The sequence below is a fragment of the Castanea sativa genome, chromosome 6 (genome assembly GCF_040712315.1).
Source record: "Castanea sativa cultivar Marrone di Chiusa Pesio chromosome 6, ASM4071231v1".
NCBI classification, from domain to species: Eukaryota; Viridiplantae; Streptophyta; class Magnoliopsida; order Fagales; family Fagaceae; genus Castanea; species Castanea sativa.
This window is the reverse complement of record NC_134018.1, coordinates 8,310,015-8,324,503: the sequence shown is the minus strand read 5'-3', so window position 1 is coordinate 8,324,503 and position 14,489 is coordinate 8,310,015. Positions and strand designations below refer to the sequence as shown.

At 38.1% G+C, this 14,489-nt stretch overlaps 1 protein-coding gene and 1 non-coding gene across 2 annotated transcripts; one reads left to right on the top strand and one right to left on the bottom strand.

The window, feature by feature from the left end:
- Positions 1 to 3,717: 3,717 nt before the first annotated feature.
- On the top strand, positions 3,718 to 3,912 carry LOC142641847 (18S ribosomal RNA). The gene has a single exon (XR_012845523.1). It is a non-coding gene; the product is annotated as an 18S ribosomal RNA (ribosomal RNA).
- A 3,664-nt stretch (positions 3,913 to 7,576) lies between these two features.
- On the bottom strand, positions 7,577 to 11,421 carry LOC142638944 (endoglucanase 11-like). The gene is made up of 5 exons (XM_075813021.1): positions 11,155 to 11,421; positions 10,664 to 10,876; positions 9,954 to 10,154; positions 9,511 to 9,765; positions 7,577 to 8,362 (listed from the first exon to the last, which is right to left on the bottom strand). The coding sequence occupies exons 1-5, from the start codon at positions 11,392 to 11,394 to the stop codon at positions 7,700 to 7,702; spliced, it is 1,572 nt and encodes a 523-aa protein (XP_075669136.1). The 5' UTR covers positions 11,395 to 11,421; the 3' UTR covers positions 7,577 to 7,699.
- Positions 11,422 to 14,489: the final 3,068 nt, after the last annotated feature.

Here is a 14,489-nt window from a genome sequence, read left to right as displayed (position 1 = left end):
AGCGCCCTTGACAGGCACTCCAGGACCCGCCAACGCTCATGAAAACCCGGGTCGGTCGGTCCTCCATTCATCCGACCGGAGGTGTGGATAACGAGGCCACCTTCACAACCTTCTCCCTTCTGTCCCTATGTTGTAGTAAGGTAGGGCGGTTCGCTTGAGTTGCTCAACCGCCCCTTAGCCCGGTGCTCATGACGCGCTATGGAACCTCCACCGTGCCGGGGGACCAAGCAGGGCATAGCTAGCGGCATAGGAGCCGACTCGGCGTCAGCGGCTTCGTGCCGCACTGGAGTAATCCAATATGTGGTTCCGCACGTTCCACCACTTCTCCGTTCATTTCCAATACTGATCGTGAAACACCATGAGCAGCAGGATGTTGAGGTCCGAAATTCGAAGTGAAATTTTGGATTTGCCTGTTCCTAGTCGTCATGGGAAAGAAAGGCAGAAATAAGAAAGAGATTATTCCCTGAGAGCTTGTCCAGTACTACCAGTACCAGAAATGCATCTCCTTCGCCCGCGCGCGATAGCTCTACCTGGCGTGCCGCCTTGCATGCAAGCGAAGCGCTATTGGCGGCAATAAATAGCTCACTGAGCGATGATTGATGCAGCCCCTACCTTTGAAAGCTGAAGGAAGGCAGTGCCCTCGATTGTTCCAGAGAGAAGGATCATGGCGCCCCAGAACCGTGACATCCAGCAGCAGCATCTCCTTGCGTGCGAGAGACTTCTATGCCAGCCGTTATTCCCGGCTCTGTTATGAAAGAAAGCGGCAGACTCATCTTACAGGTGTTCCCTAATGAGGGATTTTAGGAGATTAGGGTTCTCCTTTATCTCCTCCACCCATCCGCGGAGGGTTTCAGTATCCATCTCCGCAGATATTTCCAGATCGCGAGACATAATGTTCTCTGCGACACTGGAATAGATTTCTGCCATTTCCGGAAAGTGAACGGACAGCCGCCCTTTCCCCTTCTCACAATGTTCCCGAACTTGCTCAAGAATCAAAGTGTGAATGGCACTTCGAAGTGCCTCACGTTGTTCTTGATGGGGATCGGCGTGGGGAACTTCCACCAATTTTGAAGCCAGCAGGCTCTGAATGACCTCCCTCTCACGGTTAAAAAAGTGGTTAACCATCTCGAAAAAATCCATATCGTCCATCCGAAAAACATGTCTCAACTACAGCCAACTCCCCTGTTTCCCTATCGAAAAACCAACCCTACTTAATTTGTTCTATAAATGCTAACCAAGTGACACACTGGGGCCATGGGTTATGAAAGAGGTTGACCCCCATCCCCCTTCACTATGTATGACCAATGAACTCCTCGCTTTAGTCACTTCTTTTCCTTCTTTTTGCTCGGGCCGATAGTAGTCGTGGTAGTAATGTCCCGGAGCTCGACTACCGACCCGAGGTGCCGATCAGGAAAGTCATAAAGGGACGTTAAACGTAATTCTAGAAGAGTGTTACCACAACAAAAAAATTCGAGTCTTGGCAGTTCAAGTGAAAGTTGATTAGACTGGTCCCACTAAGATGGCGAGGAAACTTACTTTCGAGAGAGCTGCTTTCGCCTCGGTAATTACCTAACGAGAGAGAGTCGATGCCAAAGTCGCCCTTTACGTGAGGGAACGCCAGATAGACTTACCTTTGCTAACTACGTTTTATATAGACTGGAAGCTAGGGAGATACTATACCTTAGTATAGTGCTGCTACCAGAGAAGGCTTTTTCATGCCAGTTGTCTAGACCTACTACGCTCGAGCCACATCCTTGGCACACTTGCTATATCCACTAAGGCTTCATCCCACTTCATTCTACCAATTATACCTGAGAGAAAGCCGTTCTATAACAATTCAAGAAAACAAGAAAGCAAGAAAACGATAGCGATCGGTTTGGGAGCGTCACGGGCGGGAGGAGGGCGAGAGCTGAGCCCGCACGCTCTATGCTTTTCCCCAGCTTTCCCTCCAGTAAAAGATTAGCTCGTACCCCCTGTGTCTAGGGATTCCTAGGGCATGAGTTAAGCATATAGTTGATTTCTCTTTCTTTCGATTGAGCGTTGGTACTTTTGGAGTCTCTCTCCGAAGGCGTGCAAAACAACAAAGCCACTGCTCTTCGGGGCGGTGAGGTGGACAATCCCTTACTCCAGCTTCAAAGGAGCATCTTTGCATGAATCAATATTAACTCCTCAGTCAGCTGATCTTCGATTTCGGAGATTAGAGCAGAAGAACTCCATAATGATGGAGAAAGGTTTCGCCGAAGCAAGTGCCTTAGTTCTTCTTCATATTTTTGGTATTTTTCTAATTCTAATATAATAAAAATAAGCAAGCATACTTGCCCATTTTTATTTTAAGATTTTTCTTTTTCATGTTCACTCGATTCATAAACTTCTCTCAACCCAATTTGATTCTTTTTTCGGACCCAACCCGGGGGAGGAGGGGCTATATGGGACATCTATCTATGGGGGTCTGCACTTTCTTATAAGGAAAGGGGTTAAGGACGAACTTCATTCGGTAGCAGCGGGATATCGAGTCATTGGTAACACCGCCTCATTTCGGAACCAGAAAGAAACCCGACTCACTTAAATGTCCTAGCGAGTTGTATCGATAAGGGTTGGATGAGAACCCCTCCTATGAGAAAGAAAGGAGCCTAGCAGCCTTTTTCTGTCTATTTCTGATCAAACTCCCTTCCTGTCATCATATCTTGTGTCAGAATCGCTTTCAGGCTTCTTATTGCTTTCCCATCAGTAGCAGTTTTGTCTCCCATCCCTACTGATAGTAACTGATCAACCTACTGTTGGAGTTCAAGAGCATATCTTTTTCCATTATTGGTATCTTTCTATCTCGGAGTGCGCTAAGGCATCAATCTGAATTCCAAGCCCTATCGCTTGGGAATAAATGCTTCCCTAGCTGCTTGCCGGAGAAAAACGAAGCCTTACAAATTTGAAATTCATCCCTCCAAGTGGATAAAGGCTTAAACCTATTCATCTATCCTATCCCTCGCTTTACTCTTCCCAAAAAAGGTTATCGTTCCTATGAATCTTGATTCGCCTCTTGGCATTGATAGCAATTGATCGAATTCCTACTCTGGTTTGAGAAGATTTTCATTTTTCCTTATCTTTTGTGCCTTTGAATTGCCATGAAAAGAATTCGAAATACGTATATCTGGTACTAAATAAACCGCCTTCGCTGGCCAACCCCTATGTCTTGGTACACTACCCTCCCATTCATAAGAGAGTGGTAGTTGTCACTAGAAGCAGGTGAAAGCAGTGAGTTGAGTAAGTCTTGTCAACAATGCTTCGCACAACTAAATACTAACACACTGTTCACTTCTGTACTCATCCACCGCCAAAACACAATGGCTTATGCAATTCATACTGGCACGTATGAAAGACGAGTGAAAAACGATGAATTTGCCTTAAAAGCTCGCGGGCCCCGACCGATGGTCGTTCCTAGGCCCAATCAACCACTTATGATGACTTCGTCGTTACCTACCAGTGCTTGAGCCTCTCCTACTGATGTCACCACTGGTTCAGGTACTTTCACCAGTACTTAAGCCAGCACCTAGCTATGCCCATGTCATAGCTTCTATGGCTACGAGAGTCCTACAAAGCCTTTCGCCATGCACACGCTGTTATACGTGACGATGGCTCCATACGGTATTGATTTTAGGTCTTAGGGACTCCCCTAGTAGTCGCGCTCTTACCCAGGTGTTGCCATTTGTTGTTTCCAGTGGCGGACGGGTGAGTAACACGTAAGAACTTGCCCTTGGGAAGGGAACAACAGCTAGAAACGGCTGCTAATACCCCGTGGGCTGAGGAGCAAAAGGAGGAATCTGCCGAAGAAGGGGCTCGCGTCTGATTAGCTAATTGGTGAGGCAATAGCTTACCAAGGCGATGATCAGTAGCTGGTTCAAGAGGATGATCAGCCACACTGGGACTGAGACACGCAAAATCTTACAAATACTCAATTGAAGCTTCCATAATTAGCTTCTAAATATTCTAAAGCATGGGCTATAGCAGACTTGGCTAGAGAAGGGGGATCAGGATGTGGAGTATCATAGTGAGCCTCATTCCGCTTACTCTAAATCATCCAGCTGGTTGTGAAAAATATTGCAATCTTTGGGTCATTTTTTATTTGCATTATTTGATCAACCACATCCACAAATGAAAGATTTGTGCAATGAGTCATGATCTCTCTCAAGCATGTGAGCTTCCAAACCTCGTCATAAAATGGATAGCTTAGCAAGTTATGATCAGTTGTCTCTACCCCATCCTCACAACATTCACACCCAGCATTAAACAAAATTTTTCTTCTAGTTAAATTAGCTTTAGTAGGTAGTATATCTCTACGTGCTCTCCAAATGAAAGTTTTGATTTTATTACATACCTTGGCCACCCAAATTGCTTTCTAGATTTTATTGCTTTGTAAGTGATTGGATAATTGGCCATAAGAAGAACTCAGGCGTTGAGTTTGGATCATCTTATATGCACTTTTTACCAAATATTCACCCGTGTTTGTGTATGCCCAAATTTGGATGTCATGCACTGCTCAATTGCTCAATGGGCTGGATTTAATACCCTCGTCTTCATATGGGAGGAATATGTAATCAATCATGGACACATAATCTAGCATATCAGCCTCGGATGGCAGCACTAGTGACAACATCAATTTTTAGAAGTTTTCCTAACTTATTTCCCACGTGTTTTAGGAATTCAGGGTGATAGTATTCTATGGGTAGTTGTTCTAAATGGATCCATACTGCCGTATTTGAAATTTTGGTAATATGCGGGTGGAAATCTGCCTCCCATGCCTGCACCTGTAAATATTGGTCTCCCACAAACCATGGACCATCCATAAGAGCATACTGGTAGTCTGTCAAAATATCAAAACGCATAATAAAGAAACCATATCCAATATCTATTAATTGCATTTTACCTGCGGGGCACCAAATACCCGTTAACCTAGTTTGGAGTGTACGATAGCCAAGCTGTCTGCCCATGAGTTTGAGGATGATGCTCATTTGCCATGTTCCTGCCAGTTTGCGCTTCATCTCGGTGGGTACCTTGATTTCCCATGCATCCTCAGTCTGACTGTACTCGTCGCTGGGGTGGGTATCATCCATCCATGTCTGGTCTTCAGCATCACTCTCCTATATGGGTTGTCCATCCACGTTCTCGCCTTCTACTCCATAGCGTAAATCCTGCATGCATGTCTCCTGGGTAGGGGTGTCAAATGGGTGGATTTATGTGGGTTTGGGTTGGCTATAATTGGGTTGGGTATATAAAGCCTATTTACCCATTAAAACCCATTTAACTAATTGCTTCTAACCCAAATCCAACCCAACCCACTTATTATGGGTAAACTCCAACCCACCCAATTACCCAATTATCAAAATTACCAAAATGCCACTAAAGTGAATACTCCAACTCTTTCTTGGATTCCATTTTCCACTCTTTCTAGTCTCCATTCTTGGGATTAAAAAATTCCACATAAGAACATCCACATCAGCAATTATATTTAAAAACCAAATAAAAAAAATATTTGCTTTTCTTTTTTATTTTCTGTCTCTTACTTGGCAACCAAACAGTGCAACAAATACAAACAAATGTCATTTCAAGCTCAAAACTTTCTCGGGAAAAAGAAAAAAACTTTTCTTTACAATGGCCTCGGTTGCCAAAAAAATGACGGTCTCTACTTCTTGTTGTATCAATAACGATCTTTCCTCCTTCTCATTTGATTTTTTGACTAACCAAATAGAAACTCCACACAAAAATTATCACATCTCCCTACACCTACTGTTCGAGCAAACATAGCAAAAAGAGTATACTGGCGGCGGCTGCTGCTCCGATCTTGGCTAATGCACCGGCGGGGGCTCCCGTGTCGGCTTCTGCCTCCACCAATGTTGCCTAATATTGGACCGCCGCCTCCTCTGCCGATCGCCGAGACGATAAGCCTATACTTGCCTCCTCCAAAGGTTCTCTCTATTTCTTCAAAGATGAGATTTTTGAAACGTTTTTTTTCATGTTTGAATTGAGCGAGCTTCATTTTTGTATATATTTTTGTGTTCTGTAGTTTATTTCATCTTTTTATGAGGTTTTGTGAAGAGAAGAATAGTGAAAGATCAGAGAAAGAGAGCAAGCGAGAGAGAGAGAAGTGTTTGGAGGTCGAGAAAATGAAGGAAAATGAAAACCCTGAAACACTGAAATGTCTGAGGTCTTTTTTTTTTTTTTAATGGGAAGGGCTGGGTTGAATTTGGGTAAATTGTTTTTGGATTAATGAGACTCATTGGATTTTTAGTTAAAACCCAATAATTATTGGGTCTGATTGGGTTGATGCCCATTTAACCCAACTAATAATTGGGTAGGTTTGGGTTCAATTAGAGTAGGTGGGTTTGGGTGGGCAAATGAGTTTGGACTTACTTTGCCACCCCTACTCTTGAGTCACCTTTGCATAGATCTTTTTTTGTGGTTCTCAGGGTCATTGGGTTCATAGGGCAAAACTGGGGTTGTCATTCTCTAGTATTCCGACACCAATTCCACGTTGTCTATTGATGGACCGTCAAACTTGTATTTTGCATGATGCACCACTCTTAAATAGCAAGAGCCTCCATTTTTTTGGGGAGGAAAATCATAAGCCTCCATTATTGAGATTACATAATCATATTTAGATTATGTAATGGTTTAGAGTTTTGTAACTTAACTCTTAATTCTTTTAAAGAAAAAATTTAAGATTTTAATCTTTCATTCTCTAACTATCAAAGTATCAACTCGAAAAATAAAAATTATATATATATAAAAATAAATAAATAAATAAAATTATGTAATCAGAAAATCCTTGCTGCCGTTCATTATTACTACCCGCAAAATCACGTCCTCTTCAACTGAGCATTCTAGGGAATGTACGAATGTACTCAAGAGCATTAAACCCTTGACATTAAAGTCTTGCTTGCTTATTTTAGTGCTGTACTTGTGTGTTCTAATAAATCTGGTCCAAGCTTTTCAATCCAGGGTGTGTGCACGCGCTAAAAACTTGCGTAAACTAGCAAAGGAAAAAGGTAAAAAGTGCACATTTTTATCTCCCTAATACGAGGTTGAAAATTATGACCCAAATTCAGGATATCTAATTTATTTATGAGAAATGAATAAAGTGCATGAAATCCTGCTTAATTATCGTATTGGGTGACTTTTCAGGTGGCTAAATTTGCTGCCATTGACACCGTAATTTTGGATATGAGCCGTGGCCGTGGTTTATTTGTTCTTCATGTTTGGCTTGTAGTATGGAATACCCGCAATTAAAGGAAGCTGTGTCTTATTTAGACCATATAATTCCAAAATCATGGAAAAAAAGATGACCCATTATGTCCGTGAATTTCATTAACTCCCCAATCTTTTCGGTTTCGTAATATTACCAAGTGTCACAAAATGGGACTCACTTTTTTTTTTCTTGGAAGAAAATGAGACTAACTTTTGTGTTGGTAGGTGTTGATCAATATATGGATTTGATTGGAGCATTGTCTCTAACTACTTTTGAGAAATACTTCTTGAAAAGTCAATTAAAGAATGAATAATATCCCGGTTTAGCTTTTATTCATAATTTCCTCTCTTTTTTTTTGTATACATGAAAATGTTTATACATTGGGTTAGTGCAGCTTTTGACTCAGCCACCAAAACCAATTAATGGAAACCCAAAATCTCCTATTTCCTTGTATATCCTTTTCTAGCTAGAAGCAATTAAAGCAGGACTCACAGAGATACCATTCTCAGCTTGTTGTAAACCATGCAATTTAGCAAAAACCCCAATTAGTGTGGCGGTATTATAGGTGCATGCCTCAGTTTGTATGAAATTGGACCTTTGATCCCTAAACTGGTCCTTGCTATCTGGCCCACCAACAAGGGCCCCAACGAGAACATTAGGATTGGGCCCACTTCGTCCATACCAATTATCATAACCCTGTGTGCACCCAATAAAACCTTTATTGCCTTTGTATGATTCAGTGGATGCTCCCCTATGGTGAACTCTTTGTGGGTATTTGGGGCCATAGCCAACCAAGTAGCTCATGGCCATTGGATTAGAGCCCAAGATGTAATCAACCTGTGATTTCGCAAAGGAAAAGATTTCATCTGGGCCCACCTCACCTTTGTGACAATTGAGCTTCTGATTTGAGGCTTGGAGATAATCGGAGTAGATTGTGAGAAGAAACGATGCTGATGAGACGTATTGCATGTTGTTCCATTGGCGGATGTACAGTAAGCCTCCTGGGGTGCGTTCCACGTTAGACACGTTGTTTTTGTTGAGACAAGCACAAACGTAGTGCTCGGCTTTTGAACGATACTGTTCCAACATATGCTTGTGTTTCTTGTGCTTTTCTTCCATCAGCAACTGAAAAGAAAAACAACAGAAAAGTAAAAGTTAGTGCTAACATGCTATTCGGAAGTTGAAAATTTTTAACCAAAAAAAAGAAAAAGAAGTTGAAAATTGAAAAAAGTGATAGCAGCCTTTGAAATTAAATTAATGAAAATCGATCATAGTTTGCCGATTGTGTTCATGTTTATTGGTCATCCGAGTGGGGCTATGTTACTGTAGTAAACTATATATGATGGATACTCTTTCATAAAATTTTAATTAGACTATAATGATAATGATCGAAAGTCAAGTCATCACTAACGCTTCAATAAGAAAAAAGAGCTGTGTATCAATGTTTATTTACGTTTGCATTAATTTTTTAGTTAGTTTATACTAACTTATTTGTTTATGTACATTACAATTATACTTTTATCAAATTTTAGCAACTAAATAAACAATTTTTTGTGCAAAAAAAAAAAAATCAAACTCATTCTTATTACAATAATTATCTCATGTACTTGGTATATGCATTACCTTCCTCCTATTATGTAATTACAATTATCATACCATGAACAAAAATGATGATATATATATATATATATATATGTATGTATATCAAGTAATTTTTAAGTATGGAGCACGGATAATTGTGTTATCTTCTCTCACATTCATGGTAAGGTCCACTCATTAAATTTATAGTAGGTTTCATCATGAATATGAGAAGAGGAAGTACAATTTCTCTGTGCCCTAAGAATACTATTTCTCTATGCTTCGAAAATGCCTAAGAATTTTCCTATATATACTTGATGTATATACATTATCTTCTCTGCTACCTGTGGAGTGGACACAAAAATGCAAGCAGCATTTTGCAATAAATATTGCAATAACGCTTGTAGGCCACAGAAATGCAATCAGCATTTTGCAATAAATATTGTAACGCTGGTAAGCTTGTAGCTATATATGTGGTTAAACTCTACAAGGGTGAAGGGTCAAAGGTGAGGCTTAAACAAATTGATTAAGTCTTGCAGTTACAAAGGTTTTTTTTTTATTTTTTTTTTAATGTTTTCCGCTGGCCATAACAGTGATTGTAAAGCTTTCCATTTCAATCAGTCTTCCAACAGTTAAATATTGGTGCCAAAATTAAAAAGGTTATAAAAAGTCCATTAATTGAGAGAGTGTCTTACCATTGAAGCAATGATTTGAACGCCAACATATTTGACATCCCAGCTAAACTCAGTCATGGTCCAAGTGATACCACCAAAAGAATGTGCCTTCTCTAACACATACTTCAAATATTCCTCATTGTCAGTGGCCTTGTATAGCCACAAAGCTGCCCACAATAACTCATCCATGTACCCACTAAAAGACGCATAATACCCTTTCACAACTCCAATACTTTCATCATACTTTCCTCTATACTTGTCACCAAACTCAAACAACTGCAATATCAAACCCATTTTATTATTATCCACAATTAATTATACAACAAAAAATTATAATTGGTATAACGCTTCCTCTAGCCTTTTTTTGTTTTTGTTTTGGTAATACTAACCAAACACTTAAAATTTTGGTGAATAGTATACCAACCACATATTCTCTTGTATAGCAACCTCATTAACTAGCTTACCTGTTGTGCATGGTGTAATAGTAGGTGAGAGTAATGTGGATTAGTTTCCCTAAACACAATTGAAGCTGCTGCCATTGCCGCTGCCGTCTCACCCGCAACATCTGACCCGGGGTTGTTGGCATTAACCTTGTAAGCATGCCGTGATGTTGTCATGTCCTCCGGCCGCTGCCAACAATAGTGGTCTGTGTCACCGTCACCCACCTAAAAAATAATTGTATGTTAATTACTTACATAATAAATATTTGACTAAAATTAAACAAAACAAGTTGGTTTAACATAAAATTTTACTTATTTGCTTATACACATTTTTTTAAAAAAAATCTACTTTTTTTTTTATAGAATAATTATTTTTTTTCAAACTCATTTTTAAGTCGAATAGGCAATCGAAAATAAGCTATACCAAATCAATACATTAGATAGATAAACAGGTTGATTAGTTGAACAATGCCCCCATAAAATTAAAATAAAAAAAGAAAAAGAAAGACTTGAACAAGGTCATCCCCACATACTGCCGCGAGTGAGACACGCGCCAATCACGGCAGTAAAGTGGGTCACTCCTCACGGAACTTCACAGAGAAACAGTCTTTGACCGACAGTTCGGAAATTCAAATCAGTTTCCATTTCCGGTGAGCCCGGTGGGATAATCCCACACTCAGCGCGTGGGAATGACATGTTCTCAATTTGTTTGCACAACAAATGTCCGAGTTTACCTCTGCCCATAACACATTTGGTTGAGTATGTGCTTTGATGAAATAGTCAGTCCCCCACTTGATCGCCTCCAGCGCGTGACCAAACTCGCCGGCACCGACAATCTCTTCCTCATATTCAATGACACCCCACGACAACATTGTTATAGTAAAAGCCATAGGCAAACCAAATTTCACATTATCACCAGCATCATAGTACCCTCCCACCAAGTCCACCTGATAATAAGAAAAAAAAAAAAAAATCACTCAGAACATATATATCTATGTGCATGTATGAACTATATAAAAAATTTGACGTAATTTTGACAAATGGGTTATGATAAAATGGATGTATATAAACATTTGTTGTGTGATTTTGGGAATTGGGTATGAAAAATGGACTTGTTTGGCAATTGGGGTATGGAAATTGAAATGAATAAGATCAATATATAGATACATATATGTTTGATATGTGTGAATTTGGGAAATGGGGGTATAGAATAAAATGGACTCACTCCTTGTTCAAGACCATCAGTGAGGCCAGAATGGTGTCGCCAAGTGACTCTTTGGTTGTGTGGTAAGTGGCCAGAACGTTGAGATTCAAAGTAGAGGAGGCCCTTGGAGAGAGCTTCGCCATAGTCAAAGGACTGGCAAAAGGGAAAGAAGGCAAAGGAGGAGAGTAGTAGCAGAGCAAAGCAAAGTTGAAGAAACTTGTTGGAGTGTCTTTGAACTATACCTTGCTTCTTGTTCTCCATTATGCTCTCTCTCTCTCTCTCTCTCTCTCTCTCTCTCAGACTCTCTTTGTCTCAACCTTTATATATACGTGCTTTCCATGTGATTGGGTGTAACTGTGAACGTTTTTTTGGTGATCAGATGAGGTCAAGTTCATGTAAGCTTGAAGTGTTGTATTCAATTGATTGGTGGAATCAAGGTTTATTCCTTGGGGTTTAAAGTTTAAAGCAGTTTAATTGGAATATACTTCAAGTTTAGTGCAGTGGAGGATATCTAATTAGTAATTTACACTACGTTTTATAACGGAAGTCAAAATAGGTCAAGCGCTAATGGATTTTGGGAATGGGAGGTAGAAGACATGAAGAATGATTAGTTTTGAAAATAGTAAAAAAACAAATCCCATTTCGGTAACTTCAATGTGTGACTCAATTTTTATGTCCAGATTTTTTTTTTTAATATTAGTTTCAATGAAAAAGCTGATGTGAAAATAGTGTTTTCGCATTTTCATAGTATATGAAAAAATTTGTATAAAAGGGAAACTATTTATTTATTTATTTAACTTGATGTAAAATTAAATTATTTTCTAAAAATAAGTTTTTAAAAACAACGTCATTTCACGTTAAGCAAAATAAGAGAAGATAATTTTTCAACTCATTTTAAGGTTTTTATTAAATATAGGAAAATGATATAGTATTTTAAAATTTTTTATAAATAATTCATTTTTTTAGAAAATGTTAATATTAAAAAAACGAATATTTGTTCTCGCTTAATAAGCCAATTTATAATAATAATAATAATAAAAAATTATTATTATTATTATTCTTATTATTATTATTTTAAAATCACCGGTTTATAATTATATACTGTTCTTCAAAATTTTATTTCTCTAGATAGGGTTGTATTATCATTATTTAATTTATTTTTTAAGTCAAATAAATCATTAAATTTAAGTATATTAATGATTTTTTTTTTGGAATAATTTTTTTTAATAGTTGAGAGATAAGAGATTTAAACCATGGACATATTTTTTTGAAAATACTAGGAGGCGTTCAACTAATTGAATTACAAAATTTTTGGCAATAATTTGATAATTATAATAAACAAATGGAATTAATGGACTATTAAAGAGTACCTCCATATATATGAGAAATTATTATTTACACTGGAAGGATTGCTGATGTGGTCGTCCTTGACCAATGAGATGATGTTGTCTATGCAAATGTAAGTGTGAGCTTCCTAATCAGCACAAAGAATAAAAAATAAAAAATACTAGATGATGCCAGATTTCATAAATAACAGCATTTTATTAGTTAGGAGATTAAGAAGAACCATGTCAGTAGTCCTCCTGGTGGACCTAATAATTTCTCCATATATATATATATATATATATATTCATTTATTTGACTTAAAATAATAACTTAAATAGCTCTAAAAAAAATAACATAAATAAAAAATCAAATAATAACTCTAATAAATCTATTCTTTTAAGTCAAATAAATTAAGAATACAAAAAAAGCTTAAATTTATTGCTTTCGAATACATTCCATATACATATATGAGTAATATACATGAATATCTCTATGCATATGGAGGAAAATTATTGTGTACTTTCGGAGTACCATAAATGCGTACTCTCTCATCTCACATGAATGGTGGGTCCCACTAATTAAATTCATAGTAGGACCCATCATTCATGTGAGAGGGGGAGTACGCCTTTATAGTACTCCAGGAGTATCTAATAATTTTCCGTATATGAAATGCATTCACAATCAATTGTTTGTCGCACATTTAAAGCTTAAAAAGCAGCACACCTACCATAAATGGTTGTATACATACCCTCCTAGTCCCACTAAAGACTGGACCTATTGCTAATTATGCAATTGCAATTTGAACATTTTCAAATTTCAATGAAGATGAGAAGAAAAATAGTATTTATGAGTTGCTCATTAATTTTGAAGCAAATTTGTGGAAGAGAACACATCTTAATTGGGAAAATTAAAGAGGAATACCATATATAGCTTAAGTAGGGTGTTAAAAATCCGTAATCACACAAATTAAGACAAAGTATACTCAATTTCCTACTCAGCCAATTGAAGTATGGCAAGCGCGTTTTATTTTTTATTTTTTATTTATCTCCTCAACTAATGTTGATGCCTAAGGCTAGTTTTTTTTTTTTTTTTTTAGTACAAATAGTTTTATGTCAAAATGGGTTAACCTATTTTGACATGATTAATAAATGAGTCAATTCTATGTTGATTTGCTTAAGTCCCAATCAAAACCTAGTTCATTATTAGTATCAATGCGGTTTTGACTTGCTTTGACATCCCATTTTGACATAAAGTCGTCTATGTTGAGGGGACCACAATTCGATTCAGTACAATTGCTCTAAAATAAGCTTGTGGGACGCAATGTCGAATGTTATTTTTTAATCAAATCACAATTCACAATAGATTTACAATCACCTTAAAAAAACAAAACCACCAAATTAAGTAATTGATTATTTAAAGGGTAATAATAGTTCGTACACTCACTTTGTCTTCAAACAAGCTTGGCTAGACAATCATATATGTTCAGATTATGAAACCTGTCATATGAATCCTTTAGAACTTTGGAGCAACCGCATCAATGCTTGCATAAGTTTGCAAAATAGAAAAAGAGGTTAGTTTTACACATTTTAACCAAAAAATCACGTATATCAGTGCTTGTATAAGTTTGTATATATCCAAAATTGCTATAGTAACTGTGCATATATACACAGTTATTGTAGCTGTGTATATCAATAATTTATTATTTTTTCTCTCTCACCTTTCAGGTTCTCTCTCTCTTTCCCAACGGCCACACATCCAACGACTAACTCAGCACCACCCAACCATCACCACCGCAATCCAACTCAAATCAAGCCAAACAAAAATCAAGCTAAACCCATCGAAAAACCCAACTCATAATCAACCCAAACCTAGAGAAAAACTCATCCCAAACCCAAACCCAAACCAAAATCAATAAAAACTGAATCCAACCCAATGGAAAACCCATATGAAAAATCCAACAGAAACCCACATGAAAAACCTAACAAAAATTAGTTGGATCTGCTGCCAAGTTGCTGCCACTTTGCCGCTGG

Excerpts from the sequence above, each read along its gene's own strand:
- LOC142638944 (XM_075813021.1), bottom strand. The coding sequence starts at position 11,394 with ATGGAGAACAAGAAGCAAGGTATAGTTCAAAGACACTCCAACAAGTTT. Across the intron at positions 10,877-11,154 it reads CTGATGGTCTTGAACAAGGA|GTGGACTTGGTGGGAGGGTA; the intron begins GTGAGTCCATTT and ends TCTTATTATCAG. Across the intron at positions 9,766-9,953 it reads TATTACACCATGCACAACAG|TTGTTTGAGTTTGGTGACAA; the intron begins GTAAGCTAGTTA and ends TTGATATTGCAG.